At 45.5% G+C, this 16,758-nt stretch overlaps 1 protein-coding gene across 2 annotated transcripts in view; it reads right to left on the bottom strand.

The window, feature by feature from the left end:
* zcchc24 (zinc finger CCHC-type containing 24) overlaps positions 1 to 10,835 on the bottom strand; it is a 187,109-nt gene extending 176,274 nt beyond the window's left edge. The window contains exon 1 of one of the 2 annotated variants that reach the window (XM_062975865.1): positions 10,139 to 10,835. In XM_062975865.1, coding sequence (XP_062831935.1) covers positions 10,139 to 10,426 — 288 coding nt within the window. In that variant the 5' untranslated portion in view covers positions 10,427 to 10,835. The remainder of the gene's footprint in view (positions 1 to 10,138) is intronic. The other variant, XM_008120761.3, reaches the window with a different exon arrangement.
* Between the last annotated feature and the right edge of the window lie 5,923 nt (positions 10,836 to 16,758).

Here is a 16,758-nt window from a genome sequence, read left to right as displayed (position 1 = left end):
ATAATAATAATAATAATAATAATAATAATAATAATAGGTTATTATTATTATTATTATTATTATTATTATTATTATTATTATTACCCATCTCTCCCTGTAGCTCAAGGTGGGATCTTAGAAACATCTAGCTATATTCTTGTAGCCAGATGTAAAATGGTTACAGCAGTGCTGCGACCTTCAGAGGACCCTGGCAGATTTCAATGTTTATGTTATCATTTCACATCTGACTATGAGGAGACACTTCTGTGATCCTACCAGCTCCACTGGAACAGGAAATGGGCATACAAAAGGATTGAGACTGTTCAGTAAGAATGGGTGCTGCAAAGAGGAGAAGAGAATACCATTTCCCCAACCATAAGGACCCAAGAATGTGTATATGGGAAACCTATGGGCTCATATATCCCTAACAGGATGACAGGAATAGTTTTCACTGCTACACAAACATACACATCTTGTGCTTTATCCTAACAACCCCCTGTCCTGATTCATACCACACAATTACAACACTTATTATTTACTTTAATCGCCATGGCTGCATCCTATGGAATTTCTGGATTTAGAGTTTGGTGAGGCATTAGGGTTCCCTGGCAAAAGGTTTGAAAGACTCTTCCCAGAGCTTTGCGTCAAGTTGCAGCGTCACTTTCCCTCTCTTGGCTACATTCTCTCAAATTGTGGGGTTTTCTGATTATGAATCTCTAGATACCTCTCCCCTAACTTCAAATCCCATGATTTCACAGAAGGGTGCTGCGACTAATACACCTATAACTGAGTAACGGATAAAAGTTTATAACAGGGTAGTCAGTTTCAGAAGGCCTGGAAGCCAATTTCCACACTTTTGAAGCCTTAGTTTTCTTCATTTAAACAAAATGCAGGATGAGAATCACACTCCTGAAAACTTCTCTAAGGGAGAACAGGGTCAAAAATATGACCCTGGAGTCACATGCTGCCCTTGGGTCTCATTACTCTCAGCCCTAGTTTATAACAAGTCAGTGTGCTGAGGCAAGGTTATTGGTAATAAAGGTATATATAAGAAATGACTATGTAATCTGGAATATGAGAAGTATAAATTAACTTTCTACCAAATCTCTAAAGGCCATCCGTTGCCAGAGCCACTGGGGTCAAAGCTAGATCAACCTCCCAAACATTTCAGGTACAGTGGCACAAAACGCACCATCACAATTTCCAATATACACAATACAGCAGATAGCCCAGGTGCTTTGTCCCTTTTGAATCAATTTGCAAATTGCTCTGTTAGGATGTGGGCATGGCCTTAGGATCATTTCCTTTAGAAACTAATTCCTTTTATTGTCCAATGTTCACAGTAACGATGCCAAAAATAAAACAGTAAAATAGTTCTCCAACAGTCTGAAGTACTGATTATGCCCATTAAATTTGTAATTCCTAATCCTTCTTTGAAGGTTACTAATATCACGTAAAGATATAGAAGAATATTGACTTTTAAAATTTAAAACATACTAAAAATATTTTGCAGGACAAAAAAAAAATAGAATCATAGAATAGTAGAGTTGGAAGAGACCTCATGGGCCATCCAGTCCAACCCCCTGCCAAGTAGCAGGAAATCAAGTTCAAAGCACCCCCGACAGATGGCCATCCAGCCTCTGCTTAAAAGCCTCCAAAGAAGGAGCCTCCACCACTGCCCGGGGGAGAGAGTTCCACTGCCGAACAGCCCTCACAGTGAGGAAGTTCTTCCTAATGTTCAGGTGGAATCTCTTTTCCTGTAGTTTGAAGCCACTGTTCCGCATCCTAGTCTGCAGGGCAGCAGAAAACAAGCTTGCTCCCTCCTCCCTATGACTTCCCTTCACGTATTTGTACATGGCTATCATGTCTCCTCTCAGCCTTCTCTTCTGCAGGCTAAACATGCCCAGTTCTTTAAGCCTCTCCTCATACGGCTTGTTCTCCAGACCTTTGATCATTCTAGTTGCCCTCCTCTGGACGCTTTCCAGCTTGTCAACATCTCCCTTTAATTGTGGTGCCCAGAATTGGACACAGTATTCCAGGTGTGGTCTGACCAAGGCAGAATAGAGGGGTAGCATGACTTCCCTGGATCTAGATGCTATACCCCTATTGATGCAGAGCAGAATCCGTTGGCTTTTTTAGCAGCCACATCACATTGCAGGCTCATATTTAACTTGTTGCCTACAAGGACTCCAAGATCTTCTTCACACATACTGCTGTTGAGCCAGGAGTCCCCCATTCTGTATCTTTGCATTCCATTTTTTCTGCCAAAGTGGAGTATCCTGCATTTGTCCCTGTTGAACTTCATTTTGTTAGTTTCGGCCCATCTCTCTAGTCTGTTAAGATCGTTTTGAATTCTTCTCCTGTCTTCTGGAGTGTTAGCTATCCCTCCCAATTTGGTGTCATCTGCAAACTTGATGATCGTGCCTTCTAACCCTTCGTCTAAGTCATTAATAAAGATATTGAACAGAACCGGGCCCAGGACGGAACCCTGCGGCACTCCACTCATCACTTCTTTCAAAGATGAAGACGACGCATTGGTGAGCACCCTTTGGGTTCGTTCGCTTAGCCAATTACAGATCCACCTAACTGTAGTTTTGTCTAGCCCACATTTAACTAGTTTGCCAGAAGGTCGTGGGGGACTTTGTCGAAGGCCTTATTGAAATCCAGGTACGCTACATCCACAGCGTTCCCTGTATCGACCCAACTCGTAACTCTATCGAAAAAAGAGATCAGATTAGTCTGGTATGACTTGTTTTTGGTAAATCTGTGTTGGCTATTAGCAATGACTGCATTTGTTTCTAGTGTTCACAGACCACTTCCTTAATGATATTTTCCAGGATCTTGCCTGGTATCGACGTGAGGCTGACCAGACGGTAATTGTTTGGGTGAAGTTGATTTCTTTGACTTGACTAACAACAGATATACCTCCTATACTTAGTAACTAATACTATTTTAGAATGATCCTTTTTCTTTCATTTATCCCACTGCTTCTTAAAGTGGTGATCCCTAGTGAAATGCCAGTCTATGTGAGACCTCTCTAGGAATTTCTAGTGGCCCTTCCAAACAGGCCCAATATCGCAGGATCTGATCCCAGATTTTCTGTTTATCCCAGATTATCTGGCAGCGGGGACTCATATAATCCAGTTTAGTGCAGAAAACCAGGGATGAGATCCTGGGATATAGGGCCTGTCTGGAAGGGCCCTTTGTCCTTCAATGACATTTTGGGATCAGAAGTGAGGCAATTCAATGGTGTTCAGTCATATTCACAGTTCATGTAACCATAGTCTAAGTCAGGAGTGTATGCCTTGTGGATATGAGTGTCTTACTGTATACAGTGGACCCAAGGTATCTGCTGTGGTTTGGTTCCAGAATTCCCATAGATACCGAAATCCATGGATGTTCAAGTCCCACTGTAAAAATCAGGATAGTATAGTATGGTATGCGAGAGGCCCCCAGTGATGCAGCAGGTTAAACCGCTAAGCTGCTGAACTTCTTAAATGAAAGGTTGGCGGTTCAAATTCAGGGAGCGAGATGAGTTCCTGTTGTTAGCACCAGCTTCTGTCAACCTAGCAGTCCAAAAACATGCAAATGTGAGTAGATCAATAAGTACCACTCCGGCAGGAAGCTAATGGAGCTCCATGAAGTCATGCCGGCCACATGACCTTGGAGGAGTCTACAGACAGCGCCAGCTCTTCGGCTTAGAAATGGAGATGAGCACCAACCCTCAGAGTTGGACACGACTAGACTTCATGTCAGGGGAAAACTTACCCTTACCCTATAGTATGGTATAGTAAAGTAGTGCGAGATATAAAACTATACAATCAAGACTTTCCTTTTGGAATTTTGAGGGGTTAACATTTTCAAGCTATGAATGATTGAACCCATGGATGGTTGAATCCACAGATATGAAAAGCTGACTATATAGATACAAACACCTGACAGTGAAAGCAGTTCAGTACACTATAACCTTATGTAGTAATTATTGTATTTACGGGTTTAGCACCAAAACTTTGCAATGTATTGAAAAATGGACTACAAAAACATTGACTACTAAAAGGAAAACTGCGTTGGATAATACAGAACATTGGATAAGCGAAGGGTGAGTAAGTGAGACTCTACTGTATATGAGTCTACATTGCTGTATAATTCAATTCAATGCAATTAATCTGCATTCTGAACCTGGATTCTATGGCAGTGTAGATGGGGCCCAAAAGGTTTTGTTCAGTATCAGGGCTCCACATTGTTTCCTTGTCTCTTTTCTGTAAATCAGACTTGCATGATCTCTAAATTTTTGGCTGACCTATTTGAATCTGATGGAAATTGAAGTTTGTGATTTCTGATGGACTCCATGTTGGAAAAGGATGTTTAGAAACAATGATCAAAGGAAAATTTCCAGGAGAAGAATTCAACATGTAAAAAGAGAGAGATTCCCAAATGTTTACTGCTATAGCATGGAGGAGTAGCCAGTGGACAAGAATCTCCTCAGCTAACTCCCAAACTCCAAGATGATAAAAACACAGTTTCTGTCAATTTGTTGCAAAACATGATGTTTTGGTGCTTAATTTGTAAAATCATGACGTAATTTGATGTTTAATAGGTTTTTCCTCAATCCCTCCTTATTATCCAACATTTCCGCTTATCCAATGTTCTGCCGGCCTGTTTATGTTGGATAAGTGAGATAAGTCCAAAACAACCGGAGGGCATAAGTTTGCCTATGCCTACTGTAAAGTAAACAAATGCAACTTGGCAGCACTTTTAACTGCCATGACTCAATGCTATAAAATCCTGGGATTTTCAGAAAGTCTTCGGGCCGGTGACTCCCTCCCTCAAGCTCAGGTATCTGAAGCAACCAATCAGGAGGCTGCACCTCAGCCCTCCCCGGGAGCGCTCAGAGAGCTCCTTCAACCCCCTCTGGAACCCGCCGCCCGCCCCGAGTCCCGGCTTACTGCGCTGAGGAGTCAGCCGAGGACTTGGGGCTGCTGCAGGAAGCACCACAAGTCGAAGGGGCTGCCCGTCTTGGCCGCTCCATAGGTGCCCCCATTGCCCTGGCCCCTGCTTTCCACGCCACTGCCCTCCATTCTTTGCCAGCACTGGGAGCAAGCTGCGGCCGCCACATCCAAACTTGAGTGGCCTCCTCCTCAGGCCACATCCCCAGGAAGAAGACTTCAACTCCCAACAGCCTCACTGCTTTGGCTGATGCTTGGAATTGGTGGGACCTGGAGTCCAAAACACCTGGGTCACCACCAAAGCTTGGGAAGCACTTGAAGGAAGTGACTCTAAGCCTCTGCTTTAAAGTGAAGGCACCTCGGCGCCACTTTTAACTGCCATGGTGGCCCGACCGCTACAAAGGCCAGGTCAGACTGCGGCTGTGGAGGCAGGAAGGCCACGCCTGGGCATTGAGAGGTGCCTCAATGGCGCCTCCTAGAGGATGGCGCCTTCAGCAACCGCATACTTCGCCTAATGGTTAAACCGCCCCTGCATGAGTCTATACTGAGCATTATAGTAAAGTTCAATTTGCATACTATGACAATGTAGATGGAGCTTTAGTCTTCCATGACAGCAGCCAACCGAGGAGATAAAGAAAAAGATCACATATTCAGCAAAAAAGAAAGAAATATCAGCAGGAGCCATCAGTCACCTGATGCTCTGAATCATCTCCATATAGTTTGAAAGCTACGCAATGAACTACCAGTTTCCTTTTCTTCCCACCTCCACACTTGTTGGAGCCCCCAGTGGAGCAGTAGGTTAAACCCTTGTACTAGCAGGACTGATGACTTGAAGGTTAGGTTGCTGACCTGAAGGTTGCCAGTTTGAATCCAACCCAGTGAGAGCATAGATGAGCTCCCTCTATCAGCTCCAGCTCCATGCGGGGACATGAGAGAAACCTCCTATAAGGATGGTAAAAACATCAAAAACATCTGGATGTCCCCTGGGCAACGTCCTTGCAGGTGGCCAATTCTCTCACACCAGAAGTAACTTGCAGATTCTCGAGTCACTCTTGACACGAAAAACAACTTGTTGGCACTTGAAAGGCAGTTCCATTACCTTTCTCTGGAATATACAACAGTTAAGAAAGAAAGAAATCTACAAGGCACTCTAAAAGGAAATAATGATCACTTTACTCCTGTTACGTGCCTTCATTTCTGCCTTAAGGTTAAACTATCATGAGGTAGGATGGGGTTTTCATGGCAAGATTTGTTCAGGGGGATTTGCTTTTGTCTCCCTCTGAAGCTGAGAAAGAGCAACTTGCCCAAGGTCATCCAGTGGGTTTCCATGGCTGAGCAGGAACTCAAACCCTGGTTTCCAGTCATAGTTCAACATTTAAACTACTACACCATAGTTGTCTTCTGCTTGCCTCATTGAGAAAAAATTAATAGAGAGAAATGACGTTACATACCACACTGCCTTCCAGTCCAATCCTAGGTCAAGCTCATTACCAACCACACTAAGCAAATGGAAATGTGCCTTCCTTCCTGCAGTAGATGCAATGATGTCTATGATGAAATAGAAGCATGGATGGGATGGAGCAAAGAAGAGAGAGTCCCAAGTGGTGGAAACAGAGGACTCTTCAACACAGCTGAATAAAATCCCACATTATCTGCTTTGAACTGGGATATATGGCAGTGAAGACTCAGATAACCCAGTTCAAAGCAGATATTGTGGGATTTTCTGCCTTGATATTCTGGGTTATATAGGTCTGTGTGGAAGGGCCCAGAGTGAACAGAAAAAGAAAGTATGTAACAAAGTTTTAAAATACCCTTTTAGCAGAACATTAAAAGCTCTACAGAATTTCTAAAACAAAGTAAAAAAGTGTTTCATTTTCATCATATTTAACCACAACATGATAATATTATTGATGATCCTGCCAACTTAATTTTGATTGAAAACCTGTTTCAGAACTAATGCACAAAAGTAAGTTGCTGATTAGCAACGTGGCACGTTCACCCACTTCTCTTCCCCTGCTTCCTTAGTTTGTTATGTGTCTGTCTTTACCTCATTGAATGTTACGATAGGGCAAAGGCAATGAAGGGGCTTTCTCCCAATTGGTCCCTCTGTAATCATTCACCACAGTGTCAACAGGAACTGAGCCCCCCCACCCCCCCAAAAAAAAAACATGGGCAGGAAAGGGAAATCTGGCTTCCTGTGACAGAAATTGGAGTGAGCTACAGTCCCCTTGAGGCTTCCCAACTGGCCATCTCGCAAATACTGAACACAACATTAGAAGTCACACTTTTACAGTATAAAAAGGAGGGGAGGGAGAGAAATGGAGTAGCACCTTTAAAAACGTAGGGTGCATCTACACTGTAAAATGAATGTAGTTTAGCTATCACAGCCCAACCAAAAATGTTCTTGCTGTCTTGGTTTTCAGGTCTGTTCCAGGGGTTATTTGCGATGCTGGTTCAGAAAATTGCATAGGACAGACTCAATCAGTGCTAGTTTTGCAGCCATGGTTATAATGGTTTTCTATAAACAAGAAGATGGTGACTGGTAGATGGCATGTGCTCTGTATCTAAAAAGACTGCAGTGGATAGGGGGAAACTAGTGCCATTTTTTAAATCAGCAGCTCAAATATATCCAGACACAGTGCTAACATTTGAGATAGCTTTTGGTACTGTCTGTTGTGTGTTTTGTATTGTTCTTTAATGCTTGATGTAAGCTGCTCTGAGTCCCTTCGGGGAGACGGGGTGGGGTACAAATAAAATGTATTATATTATTATTATTATTAAATTCCAACAGCTGATTTAGCTGTTGGAGCTCTACCAGCAGGTCGTTCCACAGCCTTGGGGTGATTGATGCAAAAGTCTTCTGGGTGGTGATTGCCAGTCAGATTCTGACTGAAGTGTATGGGGCGGATTGTATGGGAGAGGGCGATCCTTTAGGTAACCTGGACCCAAACCATGTAATTACTACTGTATATTGACTTTGATGACTTTGGCAGCCTTGTTGACATTACTGGCCACATAATTAATTTTTAAATATTCCTGTAACCAATCTGGATGCCGTATTTTGAACCAGATGGGAGTTTCTGAACTTGGTAAAATGAAAGATTCTCATGAGAAATGTTGTGTCCCCATCCATTCATGACAATTTGTGGTCCATCCAATGCAATTTTATGAATCAGCACCCTAAATAACCAAACCGAATCTAAAGTTGACCAAAAACTGATTTGTAACCCTTTTGGTACTAATGTTGGAGAGTGGTCCCTGTTCAAGTGGGCCCTGTTCAAAAAAAAGGTGGGAGAAAGAACTCTTGTCTGTTTGAGGCAAGTGTTAATGTTGCAACTGACCAGCTTGATTAGCATTTAATAGCCTTGCAGCTATTCCTGGCTGGCTGTTTCCAACTTGGGGGAATCCTTTGTTGGAAGTAAATAAAGAACAACATCCAGAAGACAGGGGAATTCCAGATAAGAAACAATCAAGGCCAGTAAACACCTCCTAACAAGATTCCTCCATGCAGGAAACAGTCAGGTTTTGAAGCTGTAAGGCCATTCAATGCTAATCAAGGTGGCCAGTTGCAACATTCACACTTGTCTCCAACAGACATGAGTTCTTTCTCCCACCCTGGACCTTCCACAGATATATAAATCCCACTTACCTAGTTTCCAACAGACCTCACAACCTCTGAGGATGCCTGCCATAGATGTAGGCAAAACGTCAGGAGAAAATGCTTCTGGAACATGGCTATACATCCCAGAAACTCACAGCAACCCAACTTGTGCTTGGCTGAAAACTTATTGATAATTCACAGTAGAGAGTGTCTTGATGTAACCCATCATCATGATATTGGAAAGAAGAAGAAAGCAGAAGAAAACAGAAAGAAATGCCTGCCAATTGTGGAAACTATTGTCCTTTGTGGAGGACAAGAACTGGCTTAAAGAGGGAGCAATGGTTCAGGACTTATTACCTGTGAAGAACCTTTGCGCAATGGTAGTAATTTCAGGACCTTGTTGAGATCTCGTACCAAATCAGGAGCTACTGACCTCAAAAGTCATTGGGGGGGGGGGAGTTTCAACTCTTCCTGAATTTTCTTTCTGGCTACCGGCCTGCCTAGATGTTCCTGTAACCAATCTGGCTGTCATATTTTGAACCAATTGGGAGTTTCCGAACTTGGTGCAATTAAAAATTCTCATGTGAGATGTTGAATCCGGGGAGTGGGGTAAGCTCTCTCTGTTAGCCCCAGATTCTGCCAACCTAGCAGTTAGAAAACATGCAAATGTGAGTAGATCAATAGATAGTGTTCCGGTGGGAAGGTAACGGCGCTCCATGCAGTCATGCCAACCACATGACCTTGAAGGTGTCTACAGACAATGCTGGCTCTTCAGCTTAGAAATGGAGATGAGCACCACTATCCAGATTCGGACACGAATAAACTTAATATCAGGAAAAATCCTTTATTTATTTATTTAGTTATTTACTGTACTTTTATCCCACCTTTCTCAACCCCGGAGGGGACTCAAGGTGGCTTCACAGCATGGCAATAATTCAACGCCTTTAAAAACAGAGTACAAAAACAACCAATTAAATTGAATAAAATATTAAAACCAATTTTAAAACAATTAAAACATTTAACTCCGAGCAACAGAGTAAATCATGTGATCCACAGGCATCGTCCAGGACATTCCATTCATCAATTACACATCTTTCCAATCTGTTATTGCACATTTCCAAAAGCTTGGTCAAAGACCCATGTCTTGACTTTTTGAAGAAGATCAAGAGAGAGGGGGCTGATCTAATCTCTCTGGGGAGGGAGTTCCATAGCCGGGGGGGGCACCACTGAGAAGGCCCTGTCTCTCGTCCCTGCAAAGCGGGCGGGACCGAGAGCAGGGTCTCCTCCAAGGATCTTAGACTCCGAGATGGTTCATAGAGGGAGATACGTTCAGACAGGTAAACTGGGCCTGAACCGTTTACCTTTACCTACCTAAACCTCCAGTTTGCTAGTGAAGCTGAATTGCTGTGTGGCGAAATGATGCATGTTGGGAAAAAGACGATCAAGATCATTGAAGTGCCTGGAAAGCCCTGGCCTAAACCGAACGCGGGCGCCTCCAAAGGGGGAAAGGCAGCACTGCATGAAGACAGCGACGCCTTTCCCTCCGAGCGGCTGGGCTTTTAGTTAGTTACACACAACTCCGGCCAACTCCCCCCCCCCCCTTTCTGTTTACCTCGTTCCTTTGGAGCTGGAGGAAACTGTTGAGATAGCTGGAGTTGAGGGACGAGCCCAGCTCGGCGCTGCCTTTGCTGGGATAGCCCAGCTCTGGTTGCTGCTGCTGGTGGTGGTGGTGAGGTTGCGAGGCGGCGGCGGCAGCGGCGGCTGACGGGGGCTCGGGGCGGAAGGCCTCGAAGGCGCTGGCCTGGTGGGTGTCTTGCAGGGACAGGTAGACCCAGTTGAGGAGCTGGGCCGGCTGGTAAACTGAGGCGGCGCTGGTGTCGATGGCCGAGAGCAGGCTCATCCTGGCCCCGCTCCCTGCCTAACTGCCCGCGTCCCGCCTGGAAGAGCCTCTCCGGGCCGACCTCCTGCCCCCACGGCTCGCCTCCTGGGCCTCCCGGACCCTTTCCTCCCTGCCCTCAAGGCCGAGCCAGCCCTCCTCGCTCCAGCTCCAGCATAGCGCCCGAACTGCTGCTCCCCGGGCAGCGCCACAGCAGCCGCGGCGAAGTTGGGGGCAAACTTTCTTCGGCTGTCCCGCCCACTCCCTCCTCCTCGCGCTCTCTCTGGTTCTCTCTCGCGCGCGCGCGCCTTGCTTCTCTCTCGCGCGCGCCTTTGCCTCGCGCTCTCTTTCTCCCTCTCTCGCGCCTTGCCCCCCTCCCTCTCTTTCTCTCCTCTTGCGGCCGATCCGCTATCTGTCTTTATTCTGAACTCGGAAGGCGGGCCCGCTGAAGTTCTACGTTCCTCCTGTTGCATATTAGGCATCACTCCCCCGGGTGTTCAGGAGAGAACGAAGCCTATTGGTGCGCCAAAGTTCCGAGCGGGGACCACAATTTGCATGGGGGGAGCTGTGAGCCAATCCCACGCCTCCTCTGTCCTGCGCCTCCCTCCCTCCTTCGCCCCCCGGGAGAACCTTGGAGTTGGGAGGTGTTGCCCAGCAGTCCACGGCGGTACTTGGGTTGCAGCTTGATTTTATTTCTCGGGTCAGAAGCGAATTGAAACTACAGTTCTAATGTACAGTATATATTTTTAAAAAACCACAAACCAAGTGAAAAACTTTGTGCCTGGGATTTTTAATGAATGATGTTTTATGTCATTTTAAAATTCTGCGTTATTTTATTTTATCCAGAGGAGGGCGACTAAAATGATCAAGGGTCTGGAGAACAAGCCCTATGAGGAGTGGCTTAAAGAGCTGGGAAGAAGAGAAGGCTAAAAGGAGACATGATAGATATGTGAGGGGAAGTCATAGGGAGGAGGGAGCAAGCTTGTTTTCTGCTGCCCTAGAGACTAGGATGCAGAACAATGGCTTCAAATTACAGGAAAGGAGATTTCACTTGAACATGTGAGAGCTGTTTGGCAGTGGAACTCTCTGCTGCGGAATGTGGTGGAAGCTCCTTTGGAGGCTTTGAAGCAGAGGCTGGATGGCCATCCATCGGGGGTGCTTTGAATGTGATTTTCCTGCTTCTTGGCAGAATGGGGTTGGACTGGATGGCCCGTGAGGTCTCTTCCAACTCTATGATTCTATGATTTTTATATTATGTTGCCCTTGATAGTGCAGTGGATTAAACCGCTAAGCTGCTGAACTTCCTGACCGAAAGGTCGGTGGTTCAAATCCAGGGAGCGAGATGAGCTCCTGCTGTTAGCACCAGCTTCTGCCAACCTAGCAGTCCAAAAACATGCAAATGTGAGTAGATCAATAGGTACTCTGGCAGGAAGCTAATGGTGCTCCATGAAGTCATGCCGGCTACATGACATTGGAGATGTCTACAGACAACGCCATCTCTTCGGCTTAGAAATGGAGATGAGCACCAACCCCCAGAGTCGGACATGACTAGACATAATATCAGGGAAAAACCTTTACCTTTAACTTTGCTTCGTTATTGACTGTTGGATAGATTTATGTGTGTTATTGTCAAGATGGTTTGTGTAATTATATTGTTATGACCTGCTCCAAGGCCCCAAATGGGGCAGGATAGAAATAAAGTTTATTATTTATTTATTTGCAACATTTATATCCCGCCCTTCTCACCCTGAAGGGGACTCAGAATGGCTTACATGAGTGGCATTATTTCATGCCCGAACAACAACAATTAAAAGCAATTGAACAACAATTTCAAACAACATTAAAACAATATATGTACACATTAGACAACTATTGTACATAGACCCAAAGCCAGATAATCAGATAATCATATTCATCAAACCAAGGCCAGTTCCAACTATATTGCACAGATAATTATGCTGGGCCAAATGCTTGCTCCCAAATCCAAGTTTTCACTTGTTTGCAAAATGCCAGGAGGAAAGGGGCTTATCTAAGTTCCACAGCTGTGGGGCAACCACTGGGAAAGTATTAATTGATACATAACAAGATTAGTACACAGCAGTCATGATCACTATGCTGGCTTTTGTATTGGATCACATGTCAGACCCCTCGAAGTATCTAGGACTATGTGATGTATCGGCAAATAATGTGTGCAGATTCCAGAACTGTGGCCTTTTGCAGCTGACAAATGATAATTTTTGCCAGTTCTGATTGTTTACAAGTCCTGGCCAAGGTCTTTAGTGCCGATCACCACTGGGATCACCTATACTGTCTTGTGCCAGAGTCTTTGCAGTTCGATCTTTAAGTCCTCATATGGCATCAGCTTTTCCAGTTGCTTTTCGTCAATTCTGCTGTCATCTGGGATTGCAAGATTGACAATCCACACTTTTTTTTTCCACATGGTTGTGATGTCAGGAGTATTGTTGTTATGATTGAGCCTCATGGCTCTGTTACTGACAGACGTGGGCGTAAGACTCCTCGAGAGTCAGATACTCTCGAGGAGCGAGAAAGAAAAAGACTGCGAGACATTTTTGCAGCACCATCTGACGAAGAGTCTTTTGAGGGGTTTACGGAGAGAATGGAGGAGGGGCTGGTTAGCTCGGAGGAGGATGAGATGGATTGGACTCGGGTGAGGGAGGAATTGGGTGCCACTGGCCATGATGGGATAGAAGATGAATGGGGACCTTCAGGATTAGACCCATGGTCTAGCTGGAGGGATGGGACGGGATCCACAGCTGGAGATGCTGTGGGGCGTAGTCAGAGGTGTTCCAGCTCTGATGAGGAAAGTGATGAGGAAACGCCCGGGTTAAGGAGGACAGCTGACAGTGATGAGGATTTGTAACTGGCATAAAATGGGGCTTGGGAGCAATTGCAAATTGCGTTGGGCAAGGTAATCTGGACGAACGCTTGGGATCTGTGTGGGACGCTTTCCTGAAGACTGGTGTGTTTTCGTGTGCTGATACGTAAGTTGTTTTGGAATTCAGGGTCAGACGGCGGGAGGAATTGTGTGGGCATTTGTTTGTGCAAACCTGTGCTTACTCTTATTAGCTTGACCTTCCGTCGTCTTCTTGACGGACGCCATCTCCTGCTTTGAAATTCGGACTGAACTGACCACGGCTTGACTTCCCCCTTCTTGGACTTGGAAACTACAAACGTCTGCTTCTGGCTTTGATCTACGGAAAGGAACTGGGTCTACTCTACTGCTACAATCCTTGGCTGATCTGTTCGTGTTGGAAATCCTGTCTGCTGTGTGTGGGAGCGACGCAAGTTACGCTAAGCACAGTGTTGGCAGCAGAGAGGAATCTGCTGCCAATTAGTTGCATTCTTTTGTATCTTTTGTTCCTCGGCTTTTGTTTTGTTTATCCCCAGGCTGAAGCAAGCAGTTTGTTTTTACCCGGATTAAACTCCGGTTTAATCCGGTTTATCTTTTGAATGTTTTTCCTTGTCCCTTTTTGCTCCTAAAGGCTAATACTGCCTGGCCCTTGTATTTTACGGGCATTTTTGAGTTCTGTAATCCAATAAACTCTGTTATCTTGAATCTTGTGGTGTTCTGTCCTTGACAGATTGCCCAACGCCCATAAAAAGTTTATTGCAGTAATAAACCCGTCAGGAAGACGATGGAGGAGTTAAGGGCCAAATTTGAGCAATTACAAACGGCTTTTACCGTCAGTCAAGCAGCTCATGCTGTGAAAGGACATGTTTTGACTCCTGAACGCTTTGACGGAACCAGGTGCAAGTTGCCAACCTTTTTGGCACAAGTGGAGCTTTATTTTTCCCAGCTCAGTGCTCATGCTTTTCCTACAGACACTAGCAAGGTGGCATTTATTTTGAGTTTGTTGACCGGTCCCGCAGGACAATGGGCCACTAATTTAATTTTGGGAAATGACCCAGTCAAGGACAATTTGAATAATTTCAAAAAGTTATTAACTGACACTTTTGGGGATCCTCTCCGCACGGAGAATGCTGGGTGGGCTCTGTATCGTTTGAAACAGGGAAAGGGGACTGTTTTGGATTACTTAAATAAGTTTAACTTGTATCGCCACCAGCTGGATTGGGGGGAAAATGCATTCATGCTTTTATTTACTGCTGGGTTAAGTGATATGCTCCAGGATGAATTAGCACGCTTGGAGCCGGCTGAAAATTGGGACGCCTTAGTAGCTAAGGTGCTGCGTTTGGACGCAAGGTTCGAGGCTCGTAAACACTCGAAAGCAATGTGTGCGCCACCCATGCATGTAACCAGGGCACCTGTGGTGATGGGGGAAGAGCCTATGGAGCTTGGGGTCTTTAAAAAGCTGTCTACAGAGGAAAAGAGCCGTAGGAGGCAGCTGGGGTTGTGTTTGTACTGTGGGAATGCTGGGCATTTTGCCAAAAACTGTAATGTGAAACCTTCTCAGCTTTCGGGAAAAGGCCAGCCCTAGTGCGACGTGAGTCCAACGCACTAGGGCTCCTCAAGCAGTCAACTGAGGGGAGGAAGCATGTTTTCGTACCCATTACATTATCTGTTGGGGGAAGGGAACTTGTTTCTACTTTGGCACTGCTGGACTCAGGGGCTACGGTCTCTTATGTAGATATTGAGTTTGCTAAGAAGCATGGCATTCCTAGAGTGCGCAAGGCATGCGACGTGTGGGTGGAAGGAGCAGATGGGAGACTGCTGGAGACTGGGGTGGTTAACCATGAAACCTCAGCAGTAATGTGGGAAGTGCAGGGAGTAACGGGAACGTTTGTGTGGGATATTACGAGCTTGCCTAGATATGATGTGATTCTGGGGATGGATTGGCTAGCTGTAGTAAACCCACAAGTAGATTGGGCGACACGTAAATTGACCTTAAAGAGGCAGGATTGTTGCACTCTGAATGTTACTCAATCTGATATGGAGGGAGTGCCTGCTGAGTATGGGGAGTTCTCTGATGTATTTTGTAAAAGAGAAGCGGACAAATTACCACCGCACAGGCCATATGATTGCGCCATTAAGCTAGCAGAAGGTGCGAAATTGCCAGCAGGAAGGCTGTATGCCTTGACTGTACCGGAAAGGCAAGCTTTGCGGGAGTTTCTAGATGAAAATTTAGCCAAGGGGTTTATTCGCCCATCTAGCTCTCCAACTGCGGCACCAGTATTCTTTGTAGCCAAAAAGACTGGGGAACTTAGGCTGGTCTGCGACTATCGGATCCTAAACAAATACACCATTCGGGATAGGTACCCGCTACCTTTAATCTCGGAACTGTTATCAAGGGTGCAAGGGGCCAAGGTCTTTACCAAGCTTGACCTGCGGGGGGCATATAACTTAATCCGTATACGGGAAGGTGATGAATGGAAGACGGCATTTAACACGTGTTTCGGATGCCACGAGTTCCGAGTCATGCCTTTCGGACTTTGCAATGCTCCTGCGGTCTTCCAGAGGTTCATGAACGATGTGTTCAGGGACCTAATTGACCAATTTTTAGTGATTTATTTGGATGATATCTTGATTTTTTCTAAGGACGAGAAAGAACATCGTCAACATGTCAAGCAGGTTCTGCACCGTCTGCGGGCTAATGGGCTTTTCGCCAAGGCTTCCAAGTGCGTCTTTCATGTGCCTGAAGTGGAGTTCCTAGGTCATGTAGTGTCAGGTAGGGAACTTAAAATGGACCCACATAAGGTTGACGCCGTCAACTCATGGCAGGAGCTTAAGACTAAGAAGGATGTACAAAGGTTCTTAGGTTTCGCTAATTACTACCGGGAGTTTATTCCGAATTTTGCAAAGCTCACGGTACCCTTGACGCAGCTCCTGCGTAAGAAACAGCCATTTGTGTGGGGGCGGGAAGCTCACGATGCGTTTTTACAACTTAAGTCTAGTTTTCAATCGGACAACATACTAACACATCCTGATGTTGACAAACCGTTCGTGGTAGAAGCGGACGCTTCTAGCTACGCGTTGGGGGCTGTATTGTCTCAGAAGGATTCCTCAGGGACCTTGCGTCCCTGTGGATTTTACTCGCGGCAACTAACACCCTTCGAGCAGAACTATACCATATGGGAGAAGGAGTTGTTGGCGATTAAGGTGGCGTTTGAGGTGTGGCGGCACTGGCTTGAAGGGGCACGGCACCAGATCGTGGTCAGATCTGATCACAAGAATTTAGAGCACTTGCAAACAGCAAAGAAGTTAAACCAGCGTCAAATCCGATGGGCTTTGTTTTTCTCCAGGTTTAACTTCAAGGTGCAGTTCGTGGAGGGGAAGGCAAACTTGCGGGCCGATGCTTTATCCCGCAAGCCGGAGTTTAAGACCAATGAGCAGGTAGTATGTCAGACCATCTTGCCTACTGCCTCTCTATGTGTTGTAG

The sequence above is a fragment of the Anolis carolinensis genome, chromosome 3, assembly GCF_035594765.1.
Source record: "Anolis carolinensis isolate JA03-04 chromosome 3, rAnoCar3.1.pri, whole genome shotgun sequence".
Classification (NCBI taxonomy): domain Eukaryota; kingdom Metazoa; phylum Chordata; class Lepidosauria; order Squamata; family Dactyloidae; genus Anolis; species Anolis carolinensis.
This window is presented reverse-complemented; position numbering and strand designations above follow the sequence as displayed.